At 40.7% G+C, this 17,177-nt stretch overlaps 1 protein-coding gene across 4 annotated transcripts in view; it reads right to left on the reverse strand.

Annotated features, from left to right (window-relative positions):
* LOC137326330 (spectrin beta chain, non-erythrocytic 1-like) overlaps positions 1 to 17,177 on the reverse strand; it is a 269,969-nt gene that overhangs the window by 56,163 nt on the left and 196,629 nt on the right. For all 4 annotated transcript variants that reach the window (XM_067991316.1, XM_067991314.1, XM_067991315.1 and 1 more), the window contains 6 exons: positions 16,682 to 16,960; positions 14,771 to 14,901; positions 10,291 to 10,495; positions 9,356 to 9,730; positions 8,173 to 8,417; positions 3,748 to 3,886 (listed from right to left, as the gene is read on the reverse strand). In XM_067991316.1, the coding sequence (XP_067847417.1) occupies positions 3,748 to 3,886; positions 8,173 to 8,417; positions 9,356 to 9,730; positions 10,291 to 10,495; positions 14,771 to 14,901; positions 16,682 to 16,960 (1,374 nt within the window). The remainder of the gene's footprint in view (positions 1 to 3,747; positions 3,887 to 8,172; positions 8,418 to 9,355; positions 9,731 to 10,290; positions 10,496 to 14,770; positions 14,902 to 16,681; positions 16,961 to 17,177) is intronic.

Consider the following 17,177-nt stretch of genomic DNA (forward strand, 5'->3'; position numbering starts at 1 on the left):
ATTTTGCCCTTATTTCTTTATTCATCCATGGTGTCTCATTACTGGCTAGTTTGTTCTTGCATTTTAGTGGGATATATTTCTCCTGGACTCTATTGATCACCATTTTAAATGTTTCCCACTGCTGTTCTATTTCTTTGTTTGTCAGTAAATTTTTCCAGTTTATTTTTCCTAGTTCCATTCTCATCCCCTCAAAATCAGCTTTTTTTCCAATTTATTATTTTGGTTGTTGTCTTACTTATGTCCTTCTCAATCTCCATCTTAAACCTTATTATGGTGTGATCGCTATTTCCTACAAGTTCCCTACACTTCTCTTATTTGTTTTGGTTCATTTCCCATTACTAGATCTAACAGTGCTTCCTCTCTTGTTGGGTCCTGACTAATGCCATTATAAACTGTTTTTTTTTTATTCGTCCATGGGATGTGGGCGTAGCTGGCGAGGCCAGCTTTTATTGTCCATCCCTAATTGCCCTTGAGAAGGTGGTGGTGAGCTGCCTTAAACCGCTGCAGTCCGTGTGGTGAAGGTTCTCCCACCGTGCTGTTAGGAAGGGAGTTCCAGAATTTTGACCCATCAACGATGAAGGAACGGCGATATATTTCCAAGTCGGGATGGTGTGTGACTTGGAGGAGAACATGCAGGTGGTGTTGTTCCCATGTGCCTGCTGCCCTTGTCCTTCTAGATGGTAGAGGTCACGGGTTTGGGAGGTGCTGTCGAAGAAGCCTTAGCGAGTTTTTGCAATGCATCCTGTGGATGGTACACACTGCAGCCACAGTGCGCCGGTGGTGAAGGGAGTGAATGTTTAGGGTGGTGGATGGGGTGCCAATCAAGCGGCCTGCTTTGTCCTGGATGGTGTCGAGCTTCTTGAGTGTTGTTGGAGCTGCACTCATCCAGGCAAATGGAGAGTATTCCATCACACTCCTGACTTGTGCCTTGTAGATGGTGGAAAGGCTTTGGAGAGTCAGGAGGTGAGTCACTCGCCACAGAATACCCAGCCTCTGACCTGCTCTTGTAGCCACAGTATTTATATGGCTGGTCCAGTTAAGTTTGTGGTCAATGGTGACCCCCAGGATATTGATGGTGGGGGATTCGGCGATGGTAATGCCGTTGAATGTCAAGGGGAGGTGGTTAGACCCTCTCTTGTTGGAGATGGTCATTGCCTGGCACTTGTCTGGCGCGAATGTTACTTGCCACTTATGAGCCCAAGCCTGGATGTTTTCCAGGTCTTGCTGCATGCGAGCTCAGACTGCTTCATTATCTGAGGGGTTGCGAATGGAACTGAACACTGTGCAATCATTAGCGAACATCCCCATTTCTGACCTTATGATGGAGGGAAGGTCATTGATGAAGCAGCTGAAGATGGTTGGGCCAAGGACACAGTGAAGGTTGAACAGTTCAGCATATATTACTGTTGAAAAGCACATGATCACCTGTTTCAGTCTACATAATATACACAGAAAATTAATCTCAGCGTTTTTTTTTAAACAAACCGGTATGAAAGTAGCTACTGAACTGCACCAGAGGCAAAAGCACATGTGAATTTTGGCTTGGGGTGGGGGAGGCGGGGGGGAGGAAGAGGCAGTAACTCAACCACAAAAGAAGTACTTTGACTGGTGGCCCTCACCTATCTCAGTGGTTACGTAAACATACTTTCATTTCAGATGTAATCCATCTCCTGCAATTGTATCACATGATTTGACTATGACACATACTACAGTAAATTTCACAAGAGGTTACAGAAAATTACCCTGTAGGTATATCACCATTGTAACAACTGAGATAGTTACTTATTAGTTTTGATATTAGATAAATGTTTCGTTTCCATAAATTCACATTTTTTTCTCTTGGTTTAAGACATAGTTAAAAATTCTTTATTCAACAGAGGGTGATAAATAGTCAGATTAATCTGGCAGGTAAGGTATTAGAAATAAGACATTAGGGGCATTCACAATGCAGTTGGATCCTAGTTTGGGATGGTTAGGGCACTTGATAGATGAGCTTTGATGGGCTGATGGCATTATCACATTCTTAGGAACACAGGAACAGCCGTAGGCCATTTAGCCCCTCGAGCCTGTTCCATCATTCAATGAGATCATGGCTGATTTGTGACCTAACTCCATATATCCGCCTTAGCCCCATATCCCTTAATACCTTTGGTTAACAAAAATCTACCAATCTCAGATTTAAAATTAACAATTGAGCTAGCATCAACTGCCATTTGCGGAAGAGTGTTCCAAACTTCTCATTGCTTGTAGAAGTGTTTCCTAACTTCACTCCTGAAAGTCCTGGCTCTAATTTATAGGCTATGTCCCCTCGTCCTAGAATTCCCAACCAGCGGAAATAGTTTTTCTGTATGTACTCTATCAGTTCCCCTTAATAGCTTGAAAACTTCGATCAAATCATCCCGTAATCATTTAAATTCCAGGGAATACAACCCTAGTTTGTGTAATCTCTCCTCGTAATTTAACCCTTGGAGACCAGGTATCATTCTAGTAAATCTACGCTGCACTCCCTCCAAGGCCCATTATATCCTTCCTAAGGTGCGATGCCCAGAACCGAACACAGTACTCCAGGTGTGATCAAACCAGGGCTTTGTATAGATGTGGCATAACTTCTACCCCCTTGTATTCCAGTCCTTTAGATATAAAGGTCGACATTCCATTAGCCTTTTTGATTATTTTCTATACCTGTCCATGACATTTTAATGATCTGTGTACATGGGCCCCTAAGTCTCTTTGGACCTCCACTGTTTCGAGCTTTTCACCATTTAGAGAGTACTCTGATCTATCCTTTTTAGGTCCAAAGTAGGTGACCTCAAACTTGCCTACATTGAAATCCATTTGCCACAGTTTTGCCCATTCACCTAATCTATTAATATCTCTCTGTAATTTTATGCTCCCATCTACATTGCTTATAATGCTGCCTATTTTTGTGTCATCGGCAATAGAGGGCGATAAATAGTCTGTTGTTACATGTTAACCCATAACAACAATAACTTGCATTTATATAGTGCCTTTAACGTAGTAAAACGTCCCAAGGGGTCTCCTCACAGGAGCTTTATCAAACAACATTTGACACCGAGCCACATAGAGATATTAGTACAGGTGACCATCCTATGAAGCACTCCATGACCTGTGTGTTATCCTAAATATAGTACACTTCAGACCATGTGTTGGCCTACATGTTAACCTGTGTATGATACTGCAGACTACATCTCAACCTACATAATGCACAAGCTAGCCCATGTGTTATCATGTATATTGTATACTATAGCTAACATGATCACTGTATATTATATAGCAGACTACAGCCTATGTTTTCAGAGTGTGCATCAGAAGCAAGACACCATTCCTACGCCCAGCGTATATCGGAAAATTACAGGCATCGCAGGCGCTTTGCTCCTTGATTTTCTGATACACACTGAAGGCGGGTAAGGTATTTACTGCAAGCGCAGATCAGGAAAATTTATCACTACATGTTAACTTACATATAACACATTTCAGGATATATGTTATCCTACACGCAACATTTTTTCTCTCCAGCCTTAAACAAAGATCTTCTGTTATTATTGGGTCTAAATCCTTCACAGGACAATTTAAACAAATAATTATCAGTTAAAAATTCCCACTGAGTTATACAATGTGAATCATTTCATTCAGCTTCAAAAGGCTCACTGCTAGAAGTCAAACCACAGTGCACCAAAACAAGAAAGGTATGTTTATGAACCATGCCAATATCCTGCCCATCCTCACCTCCTCAGAAGCTTGATGTTTGCGGGCTAACATTGTCTTGCCCAGGTCCATGCAGGAAGTGAAATTTCTGTGCCTGGCATCAATCTCTGCTTTGATTCCCTTGTGGTACTTCATCAGTAGCTCCACAGAAGAGACATCCCTATTATTAAACATAACAAATGAACATAATGTTTAATTTAGAAAGAAAGGAAGTGTTGCTCAAGTGGTCTTTGGTATATAACTGACTCAACTGCATGAACCAATGGTTTTACTGTACATCAGACACTGGAAAATTATGTTTATATTTGAAAAACAAATGAAATGGTGGCCCTGGCTTTTTCAGCACAGTCCGGCCAAATCAGCGCAAAAGATTGCAGAAACTCAAATTCGAGTTTCCGCGATCTATTGCGCTGGCTCAAAAAAAAAATCGAGCTGAAGCTGGCCCCGCCCACAAAACTGGCCATGCCCCTGAATGAAATAACGAGAATGGCGAGTTTCCACTGCTTGTGCCCACCTGCGGCCATTCAAGGAGGGTCTTAAAACTAAGCTCGTTGTCTTAGGTGCACAGGCACTAGTCGGCACGTTTTAAACATTTTTAAATATTAAAAAATATTTAATTTACTAAGAAACAACCAATGAAAGTAGTAAATGGTTCAGTATAATTTTTTAAAGTCATTTTCAGTGATTTAAGATCAGTTTACTCACAGATGGAGGACTAGACACTCTTATTAAAAATGATTATTGTTTGTGATAAATCATTTTCAGCTGTATTAATAAAACTGCACCAGGTCACCACTCTTAAATACATCTTAAAACCATCAATGAATATTTTTTATTGCAAAAATAAACGATTACACTCTATTAAGCTGCCGGATTGCGCTGATTCATAGATTTCACTTTTGTGATTATGTAAATGCATCTTAGTGGAAACTCGCAATAAAACCCAGCCATCACAATTTTCTGGGGCAATTTTAGCGCAATTGCCGATTGCGCCCAAAGTGGAAATTCAGGGCTGGTATATTTATATATAAACTATTATTTGCCAGCAATTGGCTCAAAAAACTTGAAGTGAATCTCAATCGTTAATCCATCAGCACACATCCTCGGGTGTCATTGATACTGAGTGGGCAGGCCACTGGAGTTAAAGCTTGATACTTTAAAAAGTGGCCTCAAGAACTTAGAAGCATGTATCATGTGAAGTAATAGCCACCGGGGAAATTATTTCAAGGCTGGAATCTCAGCTCAAGGATCAGATGAGATTTGCCCTCGTGGTTTATGCCTGGTGATCTCTTCCAGGCATGTATCGTTCTCTATGAAATATTTAAAGTGGTTACTGCATTATTAGTAAGAACATGTTACTTTTTACTGGTGTGCTGGGTAACACATTCATGTGACTTGGAAAATCTCAGTGTTGACATGAAATAAAGAGCAATCTATCTATATAATCCATCCTCAATTGCACCTATCACCTTGAATAGTTTGTAAAGCAAGAGCTTTAAAAATTAATGAGCAAAAAGTGTGAAAAATGTTATTACTTTTGTTTACAGCTTTGCCACTGCCTACCTGATCTCCTCCAACCATATGCCCCAGCAGGCACCCTTCACTCCTCTGACTCTGGGTCCACTGTTGAAAGGATCCAGCAGCAAGAAAGCATCGAGCTGTGGCAACATTCACTTATACAGGAGGAGCCGCACATGAGCCAGATGTTGGTGGTAGGTCATTGTGCGCCAGATGGCACAACACAGTCACAGCCTATCTTGAGAAGTGGAGGTGGTGAAGAGAAGCCTCTTCTGACATGGCCAGGTATGTGTAGAGGGCTCTACTAATTCAGGTTCTGTGGTAGTGATGGGTGTGGCCAAAATGCCTCAGGGCACATGGCACCTGTATTTGTTGGCAACTGACGAATTTCTCTTCTTCATCTCAATTTTGCATCGCATTCAGAAATGCTAATGGAATACCCATCTTCAGCTCTTTACATGGTACAATTTAAATGCCAGCAGCAATCAAGGATAATGAAGAGAAGTACTGGCAGTGAAAAATATGGAGTACTCCTTAGAAACCCAAAACCAACCAATGTATGGTGCAAAATGCAGTGAGGTAATTTTAAAAAATGAATAAAAACTTCACCTGGAACAGAAACATCCATTTGCCTTTAAGAAACCTACTTGAGCTTGCCAGGTCACCTACTTTTTATAGGCAAGGCTCGCATTATGTGTGGAACTGCGCCTGAAGGATTGAAATTCAGTGACGGATTTCTTTCATGTGATTTAAATATTAGAATGAGGCTGTACCTGGTTGTACAGGTTCGTTATTCTCCCCTAAATCATCTGCCAAAAATCTGGCTGCCCCGGAAGGTTATGTACCCAATTTTCTGACCTGCACCCACTGTCCACGAGACCATGCAAAATTGGGGCTACTGACTACAGACATCATCTGTTGGAAATTATATTTATTGTTATTGACTATTTTCACCAACTCAAATTCAATTTTTGTCATCGAGTCCTGTAAAACAATTCAAAGATCGTATCTGACAATTGGGAGTAGTGACGCAGTGCCAAGGATGTGGGCTCACAACTGCAGTTCCCCAGTGAGTTCCCAATCTCAATGCTACTGGGGGAGCCTTGGAGGAAGCACGTCCTTTTCCAGAGAATGAAGCATATCATCGGGAGAATCACCCAGAACCACTCGAGCTCCTCCTTGTGGTCAAGTATAGAGCCACGAGAGCAAATTGTCCACCGGTTCTTTCAGGTAGTATAAACATGGTAAGGGAGGACTCAAAATAAGCCAAAGGAAGAAATATGGAAAAACAGAAAATAACACTGAAAAATCAAATCAAATCTGACGTGATGCACAGCAGTAAGAGCTGTCATGCAACTCCTCAGGGATAGGATTTATCTAATTAAAGAAAGATTTTCAGAATTAACAGACTGATCAGACAAAATCAATTGCCATCTCTTGAATGTAAGTTCTTTTTAAAAAATAATTAAAACTAAGAATATTGCAGGGCAAGGGGGAAAGCGCAGTTCAGTGGGACTAATTGGATAGCTCTTTCAAAGAGCCGGCACAGGCACCATTTCCAGATCAAGAGCAAAAGAGCTGAAGTGATGTAACTGCTGTCATTTAAAATTACAGACAAACTATAATTTTCCACTGATTTAATGTCATGTCACCTTCTGCAAACTGGCCAAAGAACAGCAGTCGAATGTTTTCCAGATGAGCAGAAGGTGTTTGGTGATTGAGGTGATCTGACACTGCAAGTGATTGGTTATTCTGCATAAGATTATCCGATGGAGACTGCAATATGATTCCTGCAGAGCACTGCTGATCAGATCAGTCTAGTCTTTTAAGGTCACAAAGTGCAACTGGAACACCCTTGTGCAGTGTATCAAAGTCACCTATTTGGCCAGAGAAAAATATGGCACTGTAAAGCATCCATCCACAACAGATGACTTGAAGCCCACAGATGCAACGTGCAAATAAATATGCTATTTGTGGAGATCATTTATCCCAGTTCTATTAATGTTTTTTTGAAAGGATTTGGAGTCACATTCAAACTTTTTATTCCCAAATTATAGACAATCAAGAGAGTGGTTCTGATGCAGAGGGTTGCTAGTATCCATTTACAAAATCAGGCATCAAGAAGGCTACAGATGCACCTCCACCTTTGCTTTTTTGCTTTCCAGGTGATCCACACTCTCAGTCCAGAGTGGATTTCGACTACTGACAAGCAGAAGACAGCACTGAAAGACTGCGCATTATCTTGCTAAGAGAGTTCGGAGATAGTTTGAATTAGGAATCAGTGTTTAGATCAATTCAGTTCAGTGTACTGGGGCCAAAAAACACCGTGGAGGGAAGAAAATAAAATTTGGCAAACAATTGTTTCAATTTACTTCCCAATCATGAAAATCAATCACAATTGGATATTAAAAATAGTTCTTCCTTATGAAAGTGTTGCAAACTAATAAATGAACAATTAATTTGCACTAAAAATGAATAACAAAACTTTAAATGGACATACCAGAGCACAAGCTGCTGAAGAGTCAGTGCTGTATGTTCTGCAGTTATAATTCTTTCCTGTAGTGCAAACAACATTGCTCTAAACTTTAAAACGCCAAGGCTTCTTCAACAGCACCTCCCAAACCCGGGACCTCCACCATCTAGAAGGACAAGAGCAGCAGGTGCATGGGAACAATACCACCTTCACGTTCCCTTCCAAGTCACACACGTCACAACTTGGACATATAGCGCCATTCCTTCATGGTCGCTGGTTCAAAATCCTGGAACTCCCTGCCCAACAGCACTGTGGGAGAACCTTTACCACACGGACTGCAGTGGCTCAAGAAGGTTAACTGCCACCTTCTCAAGGGCAACTAGGGATGGGCAATAAATCCTGGCCTTGTTAGCGCGCCGATATCCCCAGAATGAATGAAAAAAATTCTTAATTACCGTGGCTTCTCTTCTGTTTCAATCTGTCTAATAATGCTCAACATCCAGGACATCAAATCTCGGACCATACTGAAGAAGCGGAATTTATCAGCGGTATCAATTAACTGGGTACGCCGACCATCACAAGCATCCAGAAGTGCCTTCCAGGCCTCAACCACCTCCTGCTCTTGCTTCTGAATGGCTGCAGCTTTATCCCCTGCATATGCTGTCTGCAAAGTACCTGCATCATCCTGGAACTGCTGAACCTGTTAACGAGAAGATCCAATTCCTTATCCATGCAGGACAAACAAGGATGTATCAATGCTTTACATTTTGTTTACCCTGTGTCTTCTATCTGTAATTAAGTGCTCAATTGTAATTGCCTGAATTCTGGCCAGATGCTGTTTAAGATCGCTCCACTCACTTTAAAATATACACTATAGCCTCAGTGTCATGGAAAATTAAATGTCATTGAAATGACATTGAATGAAGACTTTGAAATATTAGTGAGGTGCCATATAATTCGCAGGAGGGTACAATAAAAGGGTATTTTGCAGTTCTACAACCAGTCTACAAATTACAAATTAACAGAGCTTAAGCAATGAATCAAAACAAGAACTAAAACTTTAGGAAGCTATCTTTAAATTTTAAATTAACACAGATAAGTCATCATAAAAAAGCACAAAGAATTACCATAGAAATAAAATCAGCGCATATGTTGCATCTTTGTGCAATTTTCTGAATCTGGGGGTACAACTATACATCAGTATGTGGAATTTTTCACCACCTTGTGTACAAGGCTTTAGTATGATGTCACAATACATCAGAATTGCTAAACGAGAAAACAACAAGATCCATCTAGTTCGTCTTCTACCATCCTGGTAGTTGCATGGTTAAATAATAATGGAGTTGTTGACTAATCATGGCAATCAATCACCGTCAATTAGTCTACAACAGACCCAGACATGAGGTGAGCAAACCCAAAATGGTAGAAAGCTTTGGGAACCATAGATCCAAAGTCACTTGTTCCTCCAAGCATGTTACACTTACCATATGTCGTCTCAAATTACTCATATACTGCATCCCAAAATATTACTTTCTGCAAGAAATTTATCTAATTTGCATTTGTATGTTGTAGTTATGTTATTATTTGCTTGTACTAAAAACTCCATTTCCACCATACCTTAGTGACATTTTACTGTACCTGTATTCCAAGGGAATGAATATCGCGTTCAAATGTGTTGTGCATTCTGTGGAAAGACTCTGCTGTGTTTGCATCACGGCCCAGCTCCTCTGGCAACTCCTTGTGCTTTTCCTGGATCAGGCTCAGGAGCTCTTTGCCATCATAGAAGTATTTGTGGAGTTCGTAGGAGGCAGCCAGCAGCTGTGTGCGAGTATCTATCAGTTCTAACAGGTCAGCCCAGGCCTCGTTCAAGCTGTCCTTCCATTCTGCAATGTCAGCCGCTTCTGAATGACCTGAGTCAATGAGGTCATCTATCAGCACATTCACATTGTCCACTCTTTCCTGACCAATTGTCCCCGTCTCCCGGGCGAACTCACGGAATTTTTCTCTCAGCAACTGCAAGTGAAAAGCAAAACATTGGTGAATTGCAGTTGTTTTGTAACTGCTTATTAAATAAAACATGATTCTCTTTAACCTATCTGATCTGGAAGATTGTATTCTGTACAAGTTGAGAAAATATATTGAAGATTTTATAATTAGAATCTTCTGGTAACCACAAAGGTTGCTCATTTCATTAGAGTTTTTTTATATTGAGATTTATGCACAGATTCGTGAAGATTATCTTTCAAGTTTAGTTTTGATTAACTGTTTTGTAAGTAGTGGCTGCGCCATTTCTTCACAAACTTTTTCTTCTTCCCCCACCCCCCTTCTCCATCCTCTCCTTTCATTCTTGTTCTCTGCAGTGGTGTCCTGATCTCAACACTGACCCAACTTGTGCACTCACAAAGCAGAACTTAGAAAAGAAACTAAAAGAAAATCAAACACATCTTAAAAACTGCAGCAGAAAGAGACACAAAAAAGAAAACTGTTTGAAAAGCAAGTTACCGTCTGTAAGATTTTATTATGATTGCACTTTTAAATGCTGCTAATATTTTATTCAACAGATAAATGCTCACTGTAACTTGATCATAGTCTTGTCCTAGTTCCTGTGAAGATGCTGCAAGGTCCCTTTCTGCAATCCACTGCTCCAGATCCACCACCTCACGGTTCAGCTGGAAGAGGTGGTACATATCCTCCAATTTTTTCTTACGCTCATTTGCTAGATCTTTGAGTCCTGCGTACAGTTTGTCCACCTGTCCCTGGCGCCTAATGATCTGCTCACTGTAAATCAATCAGACTGTCAGGTATCAGTTGATTCCAAAAATATATTCAAATGGTGGCACAACACATTGGTATGTAAACACCCTGCATCACAGACTGGAGGATGCAAAGGAAGCGAGCTTTCTGAGTGTGGAGCAACAGAGTGCAGTTGAGCTAAAGAGGAAGTTTAGTCTTTACGAAGAGTTAGGTGGGGAGTGAGAATTGGAATGGCTGCAACAGACTAGATTATATAAGAGTTAATCGTCAGCTCCTGAGTAATTAGTATGGCAGGATAGGCAAGGCCTGCAGCATGTGGAGCGTGCATGATGATGTGGGTGTTCCTTGAAGTTGAGAATGTCCAGAATGACCACAATTGGAAAAAATGTTTCCAAATGAACTTGCTCAAAATGAATGGACATGACCAACAGCTGGAGACACTCAGTAAATTACACGAGGAGGAAGGGTTTCTGGAATATACAGAAGATGGTCACCCCACAGATTGAAAGAAATAGTGAAGCTCGGAAGGGGAAACAGGTGAAAAATTGAGGAGGGAGCAGCAGAGAAGTAGATCAGGTACAGAGTTCCCGTGTGAATCTGAAATTGTCTAAAAATGCTAATTGCTTGTGAAACAGGGGAGGATAATTATAAACTACACCATGGCACATTGAATAAGTGCTTGCTCAGAGGGAAAGAAGTGAAGATATGTATAAGAACAGGCAAGTGGTAGCTGGGGATGACTTTATGATTAGAGGAATCGACAGCTTTTTTTGCCTGGGGTCCTCAATGGTATGTTGTGTCCCAGGCATCAGGGTAAGAAACTTAGAACAGATAGATAAACTTCTGGAAAGGGAGGCAGAACTGCCAGAAATCATTGTTCACATTAGAACCAATGACATGGGAAAGAGTACAGTCGAGGCTTTGCAAAGGGGGTTTGTGGAGTTAAATACTAGACTAAAGAACAAGATCTCAATGGTAGTAATTTTAGGATTATTCCTGGTGCCGTGTGCTAGGCCAGTTAGAGAGAAGAAAATTAGACACTTTTTTTTTTATTCGTTCATGGGATGTGGGCGTCGCTGGCAAGGCCAGCATTTATTGCCCATCCCTAATTGCCCTTGAGAAGGTGGTGGTGAGCCGCCTTCTTGAACCGCTGCAGTCCGTGTGGTGACGGTTCTCCCACAGTGCTGTTCGGAAGGGAGTTCCAGGATTTTGACCCAGCGACAATGAAGGAACGGCGATATATTTCCAAGTCGGGATGGTGTGTGACTTGGAGGGGAACGTGCAGGTGGTGTTGTTCCCATGTGCCTGCTGCTCTTGTCCTTCAAGACAGAGCTTCAGAGATGGTTTGGAATGGAAGATTTTAGTTGATAGCACTGAATCAATTTTGGTGCAGGGGGAAGCTGTACACCTAAGCTCAACCTGCACCAATATCCTTGGGAAAAGCAAACTAGAATATTTGGGAAGGATATCAGCCAGCAAGGCAATGGGAGGGGCTAATCAAAATTTTTAAATAGATAGTATAAAGGGAGGGCAAGAGAACAAGGTTCAGGTAGAGGAGGTGGAGAGTTAGCAAGATGGCAAATTAACAAACGTAAGGGGGTGGGAAATAAATCTACCAAACAAGTTGTCGTTATACCAATGCTAGGGGTATTGCAAATAAATAAGAGGCACATAAATAAATAAGAAGCACATATCCAAGTATGACGTGTAGCATGGCAGGATTAGGAGCCATATATACCAGGATCTGGGATTTTTTTTCAGAAAGGATCTGAAAAATAGGATGGAGGGAGTGACTATATTAATAAAAAGACCATATGGTGCTAGAAAGGATCGATTTAAATCAGCAGATGTAATCACCATGGGTAAAACTAGCAAGCAGGAAATGATGTAGGATACAGATGAGACTATTTTGTTGGTCTCCTTACTGTGATGATTTAACAGTGATTAGGGAGACCTCAGAAAAATTCAACTATGGGAGATTTGCACCTGCATATAGATTGAGAGAGAAACAGCAAAAAAAAACAGGAAAGTGAATAGATCTATTGAATGCATGCAAGAATATCGATGGATGGCATATACATGGATTTTCAGAAGGATAGGGTTCCGTAAGAAAATAGGAGATTGCTAATTAAAACTGAGGTGCATGGAACTGGAGATGGTTATGTGACATGGATAGGTAGAAGAAAGAAAGTGAGATCACTTATCATTCTTAGATTGGTGGGCAGTGACAACTGGTGTCCCCTAGGATTGGTGTTAGGTCCCCAGCTTTTCACTAGAGGGGTACATGGGACCTCACTTTGGGAATAGGGAAGTACATCGACATTTTCAGATGATACCTAAACTAGAAGATTTAACGAACTGTGAAAATAAAACAGATAATTGCAAAAGGGCATAGAAAGATTAAGAAAATAGGCAGAGTGATGGCAGATGCAGTCTAATATAACCAAGTGTTAGATAGTACACTTTGGACATCAAAAAGGCAAACAACAATATCATTTAAAGGGGGAAGCAGTTGAGGGGAGGGGGGGTAAATGAACAAAGGGCTTTAAGGGTCCAGGTACATTAAAAGCTAGCTCACAGGTACAAAGGGTGACCAAAATAGGTAATGATGCTGACCTATATCGCAAGAGTTTTATAATATAAAGGGAAGTAAGTATAAATGCAATTTTTAAGAGCCTTTGAATATTGTTTCCAGTTTTGGGCACCCTATCTTTAACCTTGGAGACAGTCTAGTGACAGTTCATCAGGATGACACCTGGAATAAGGGGACATTCGATAAAATTGGGTTATATTTCCCAGAGACGTGGAGCTTAAAGGGTTATTGACAGAGGAATGGAAGGAATTAACAAGATAGATAAGGAATGACGCTTCCCTCTAGTAGCGAATTCCAGATCGAGGGGACATATTCTTAAAAGTTTAGCTGAACCAGTTAAAAATTAATCTAAGAAAGATGTCTTCACACATGGGTTGTGAGATTGTGGAACATACTGCCCTGAAGGACCATAGATGCAAAGTCAATTGAAGCAATTAAAAGGGGGATAGATACTTACTTGGGAAGTATGAGAAGTATTAAGGTATGGGAGAAAAAGCAGGCAAATGGGATTAAAAAGATAGAGCTTTTATAGCTACTAAAAATAGTGGGCCTGGCTCGACATGCCAAATGGGCTACTCCTGTTTCTATGATTATGCTTTTGTCACCAATTCTCTATGTGATGAATTCAGGGATCGCAGGTATGCAATCAATGGCAGGCATAGTAATATCATGGAGGGATGGGTGAAAAAACAAACAAGATGAATCAACCATGCCTTTCAAGTGCAAGTTCAAAGGCATCATTACCCACATGTTTGACCAGAACACAATTACAGCCTGGCCGATATCTGAAGAGGAGGAAATAAAGTAAGTAGGTTTAATTGTGTGCTTTTTGCAGAAATGAGCACACTGGAACCTCAGGTTTCAGAGGAAACCAGTGTTCTGTTGATTGAGTTAAGAATATTCTCACCAATGAAAGTCAGATGGTGTTATTTTATATGCCTCACTGGCACCATCTATAATTACTGTTACTGGAAAAGGCTCATTACAGATATTAAAACAGAGTCTTCTTGTGAATCTATATATCAATTCAAATATTAGACATCTTGCATCCCAGGTGTCACACTTTGCCAGATGCAAAATATCAAAAGAGAAAGAAAGCCAGTCATGGACTTGGAGCTCGAAATTTACACGTGGATACTACTGCCCTCTGATTGACTATAACTGTTCATAAATAGCTACAATTACCTGGATTTACCCATTTAGAGCAGTGACCTTACAGGGATGGGCCAGATTAGCAGCTAAAGATCACTAATGTCCCTGAAATGTTGAAGACAGATATGCTCCAGACCCCAGACAATGCCACAGGAGATCTGCTAATGTCAAATAACAAAATTGGAATATGCAGAACTGACTTTCTTTTAAAAATAAATCCTGATCACCATCCCTCAGAGTTAGCCTTTCCCGCTAACTCCAGTATTTATTTTTACCAAATTTTGGAGAATGCAGCTTGTGATGGTGAGTTGCTACATCCTCCCAAAAGCTTAGGTTCATCAGAGAGTGCATCACACATGGGTTTTATTGATTTTGTTCCTTTTACTAAAAACAAATTCAATCTCCTTTAACCCATGTACTTTAACATTAATAGAAGAAAATCTAACTTCTAATTAGTGCTATTTTGACATAAAACTGCCTCTAATTAGCATCATTAATTAATTTTTTTGGTAGAGTTTCTGAAGGTCCAAGACTACCACAGTATTGCTACTAACCCCTCAGGGTGCTCTTCAGCAAGAAGTTTCTGGGCCCTGTCTGCGAGCTCTTGGATAGTCTTCCCGTAATCCAATACAGCCTGCTGCAGGGTCAGGTGCTTCTTTAACATTGAAGTTGCACCAGCTTCATCCTAGAAAAACCAGATCAAAGTTGGTAAGTGCACATACCTTGGAGATTGATATCTTGGACAAGCACATTCAGAACGCTATATATCAGTCAAAGTCCCTTCAAATTCTTCTGACTTAATAACAATTTATAGTTGAGCCAAATAAAGCACAGATAGTGAGCGTATCAAATATAGATACAGAAATAACTCAGTATGCAACCTGATATTATGGCCCATATGGGTTTAAAAAACACGCATCACACACACCCACTTCCTGGCTGGGCTATTGGATGGAGTGCCTCATGAAAATGCAGTACTCCATCACAGGGCCAACTTCTTCCATTTAGATTCTTCTCTCATTCCAAGGACAATATTCATAGTGGAATCTATGAGCAAGAACATCCTACTTCCTGGTTGGAAGAGGATGTAGAGATCCAAGTAAACTGCCAGGGAATATAAAAGGTTTTTCATTTCTCTCATTTAATCTTACATTTTATGAACTAAAACTAACAATTTATCAGATCGAAATGTACTCTGTAGATTACAGCAAAACCAAATTAAATATTGACTTTAAATACAAATACTTTAAGTACAAGACTCATTTAAGCCTTAAACCATGAAATCATGTTACTGTTGGGAGTTGGGGATTTAATGTGCATTTAATGGGGCAAGTAAGGAACAGCACCCAATACTGAATTTTGAGGGGGACCTTCTATTTCCAAAAAAGGATGTTAAATCATTTTACAGCTTTCTCAGTAACCTTTAACCTTGGTACTCAGATGTTCACAAGTGCTTCATTTTTTTGAGACTGTCTGCCAGTTGCTCACTGAGATCTTTGGATGAATTAGTGACAAAGCAATGTCAAGCAAATCATATACCCACGCTCATCAGCAAGAAAAAAAGTCACCCAATACTGGGAGCACTGAATGTGTGCCCTAGGCCTGTCTTTCTGTTGCACCAAACCTGCATACACAGTGTTAAGCTGAAACTAACCCGAGGTACTGGGGGAGAATCCCCCCTCGATGAACTGAACCACCTTTATGCCGATAGAAAAAAAATTGCGCCTGCTGATGGTATTAGACACACTAAAAGAACTATATTGTCCTCGTACAACACATTAGTTAGGCCTTATCTGGAATACTGTGTATAGTTTTGATCCCCTCACATGGTCGGCAATATAGAGGACCTGGAAAAGGTTCAAAGGAAGGTGACGAGAATGATCCCTAGTTGAAAAGCCCTTGGTTATTACAAGAGACTTTGTTTTTTGCCTCTCCCAGGAGATTACATGACTACATGAGGGAAAGTACAATGGGAATTTAGGATGCTGAGTTACATCATGACTATTTGGGACAGGCTTGATGGAACAGCTGGTCTTTTCCTGTCCGTCTTTTTGTATGTTACAATTAGAGTTAATTGGATAAGCTCATTTGCATATCCATTTGGTTCGTGACTGGTGTAAGTCCCTTTTAAAATGGGAGTAATGTGCTGGGCTGCATGGAAATTAGAGAGAAGTCTTTATAGAGACGGTTAAACATTGCAGCAGCAGCTTCGGGAGCAGCAGGTAAGTGAGGAACAGTGCTTGCCTCAATCAGTTGACTGCCAGCTAGCTTTGAGGCCAGCTGCAGGTCTCGTGAATGTTTTGTGCCACTTTTCAAGAATGTCTGTGAACTCATTGCAGACTAAGGATCGAGCCCAGGACCTTCTTAGCCACTGGGGAAGTGAAAATGTTAACTCCCCTACAAAGAGGCTGACCCAATTTTTAGCCCATAACATTAAAATGGTATGCCTAAAATTAAGTATGTACCTTGGCTTTCTCATCAGCGATCATGTACAGTTCCTGTTCGCTCATCCAAACTTCAGCTTCTGCAGCATCCAAATAATATAGTTGGGCTTCATTTGCTCCCTCCAGACGCTTTTGTCTTTTCTCTGTTTCTTCCTGTAGTTTGTCCCACAATCCCTCTAAATCTTTCAATTGCTCCTCAATAGCACCCGAGTCAGGACTTTGTTCCCCAATCATCTTTTCTCCTCTTTCCAACACATCATCAATGCGTGGCTGATGCCCTTGGATCTCCTTCTGAAGAGTCTGTAGAAACAAAAGAAAGGCTGATGGCTGCAACAATAAGGGGTTTATCACATAATCTTGAGAGTTTTGTTTGTATTGGTAACCATGAATTAATAACCATGCATTACTCTTATTCTTCCAGCAGTGAGAAAGCCAAAAAGCTCACAAACATACCATGTTATGAAGCATTCTGTTGGAGTGAAAGAATAATGATAATATTTGTGAAGCTTGTCACTGA

Source organism: Heptranchias perlo, chromosome 10 (assembly GCF_035084215.1).
Source record: "Heptranchias perlo isolate sHepPer1 chromosome 10, sHepPer1.hap1, whole genome shotgun sequence".
Lineage (NCBI taxonomy): Eukaryota > Metazoa > Chordata > Chondrichthyes > Hexanchiformes > Hexanchidae > Heptranchias > Heptranchias perlo.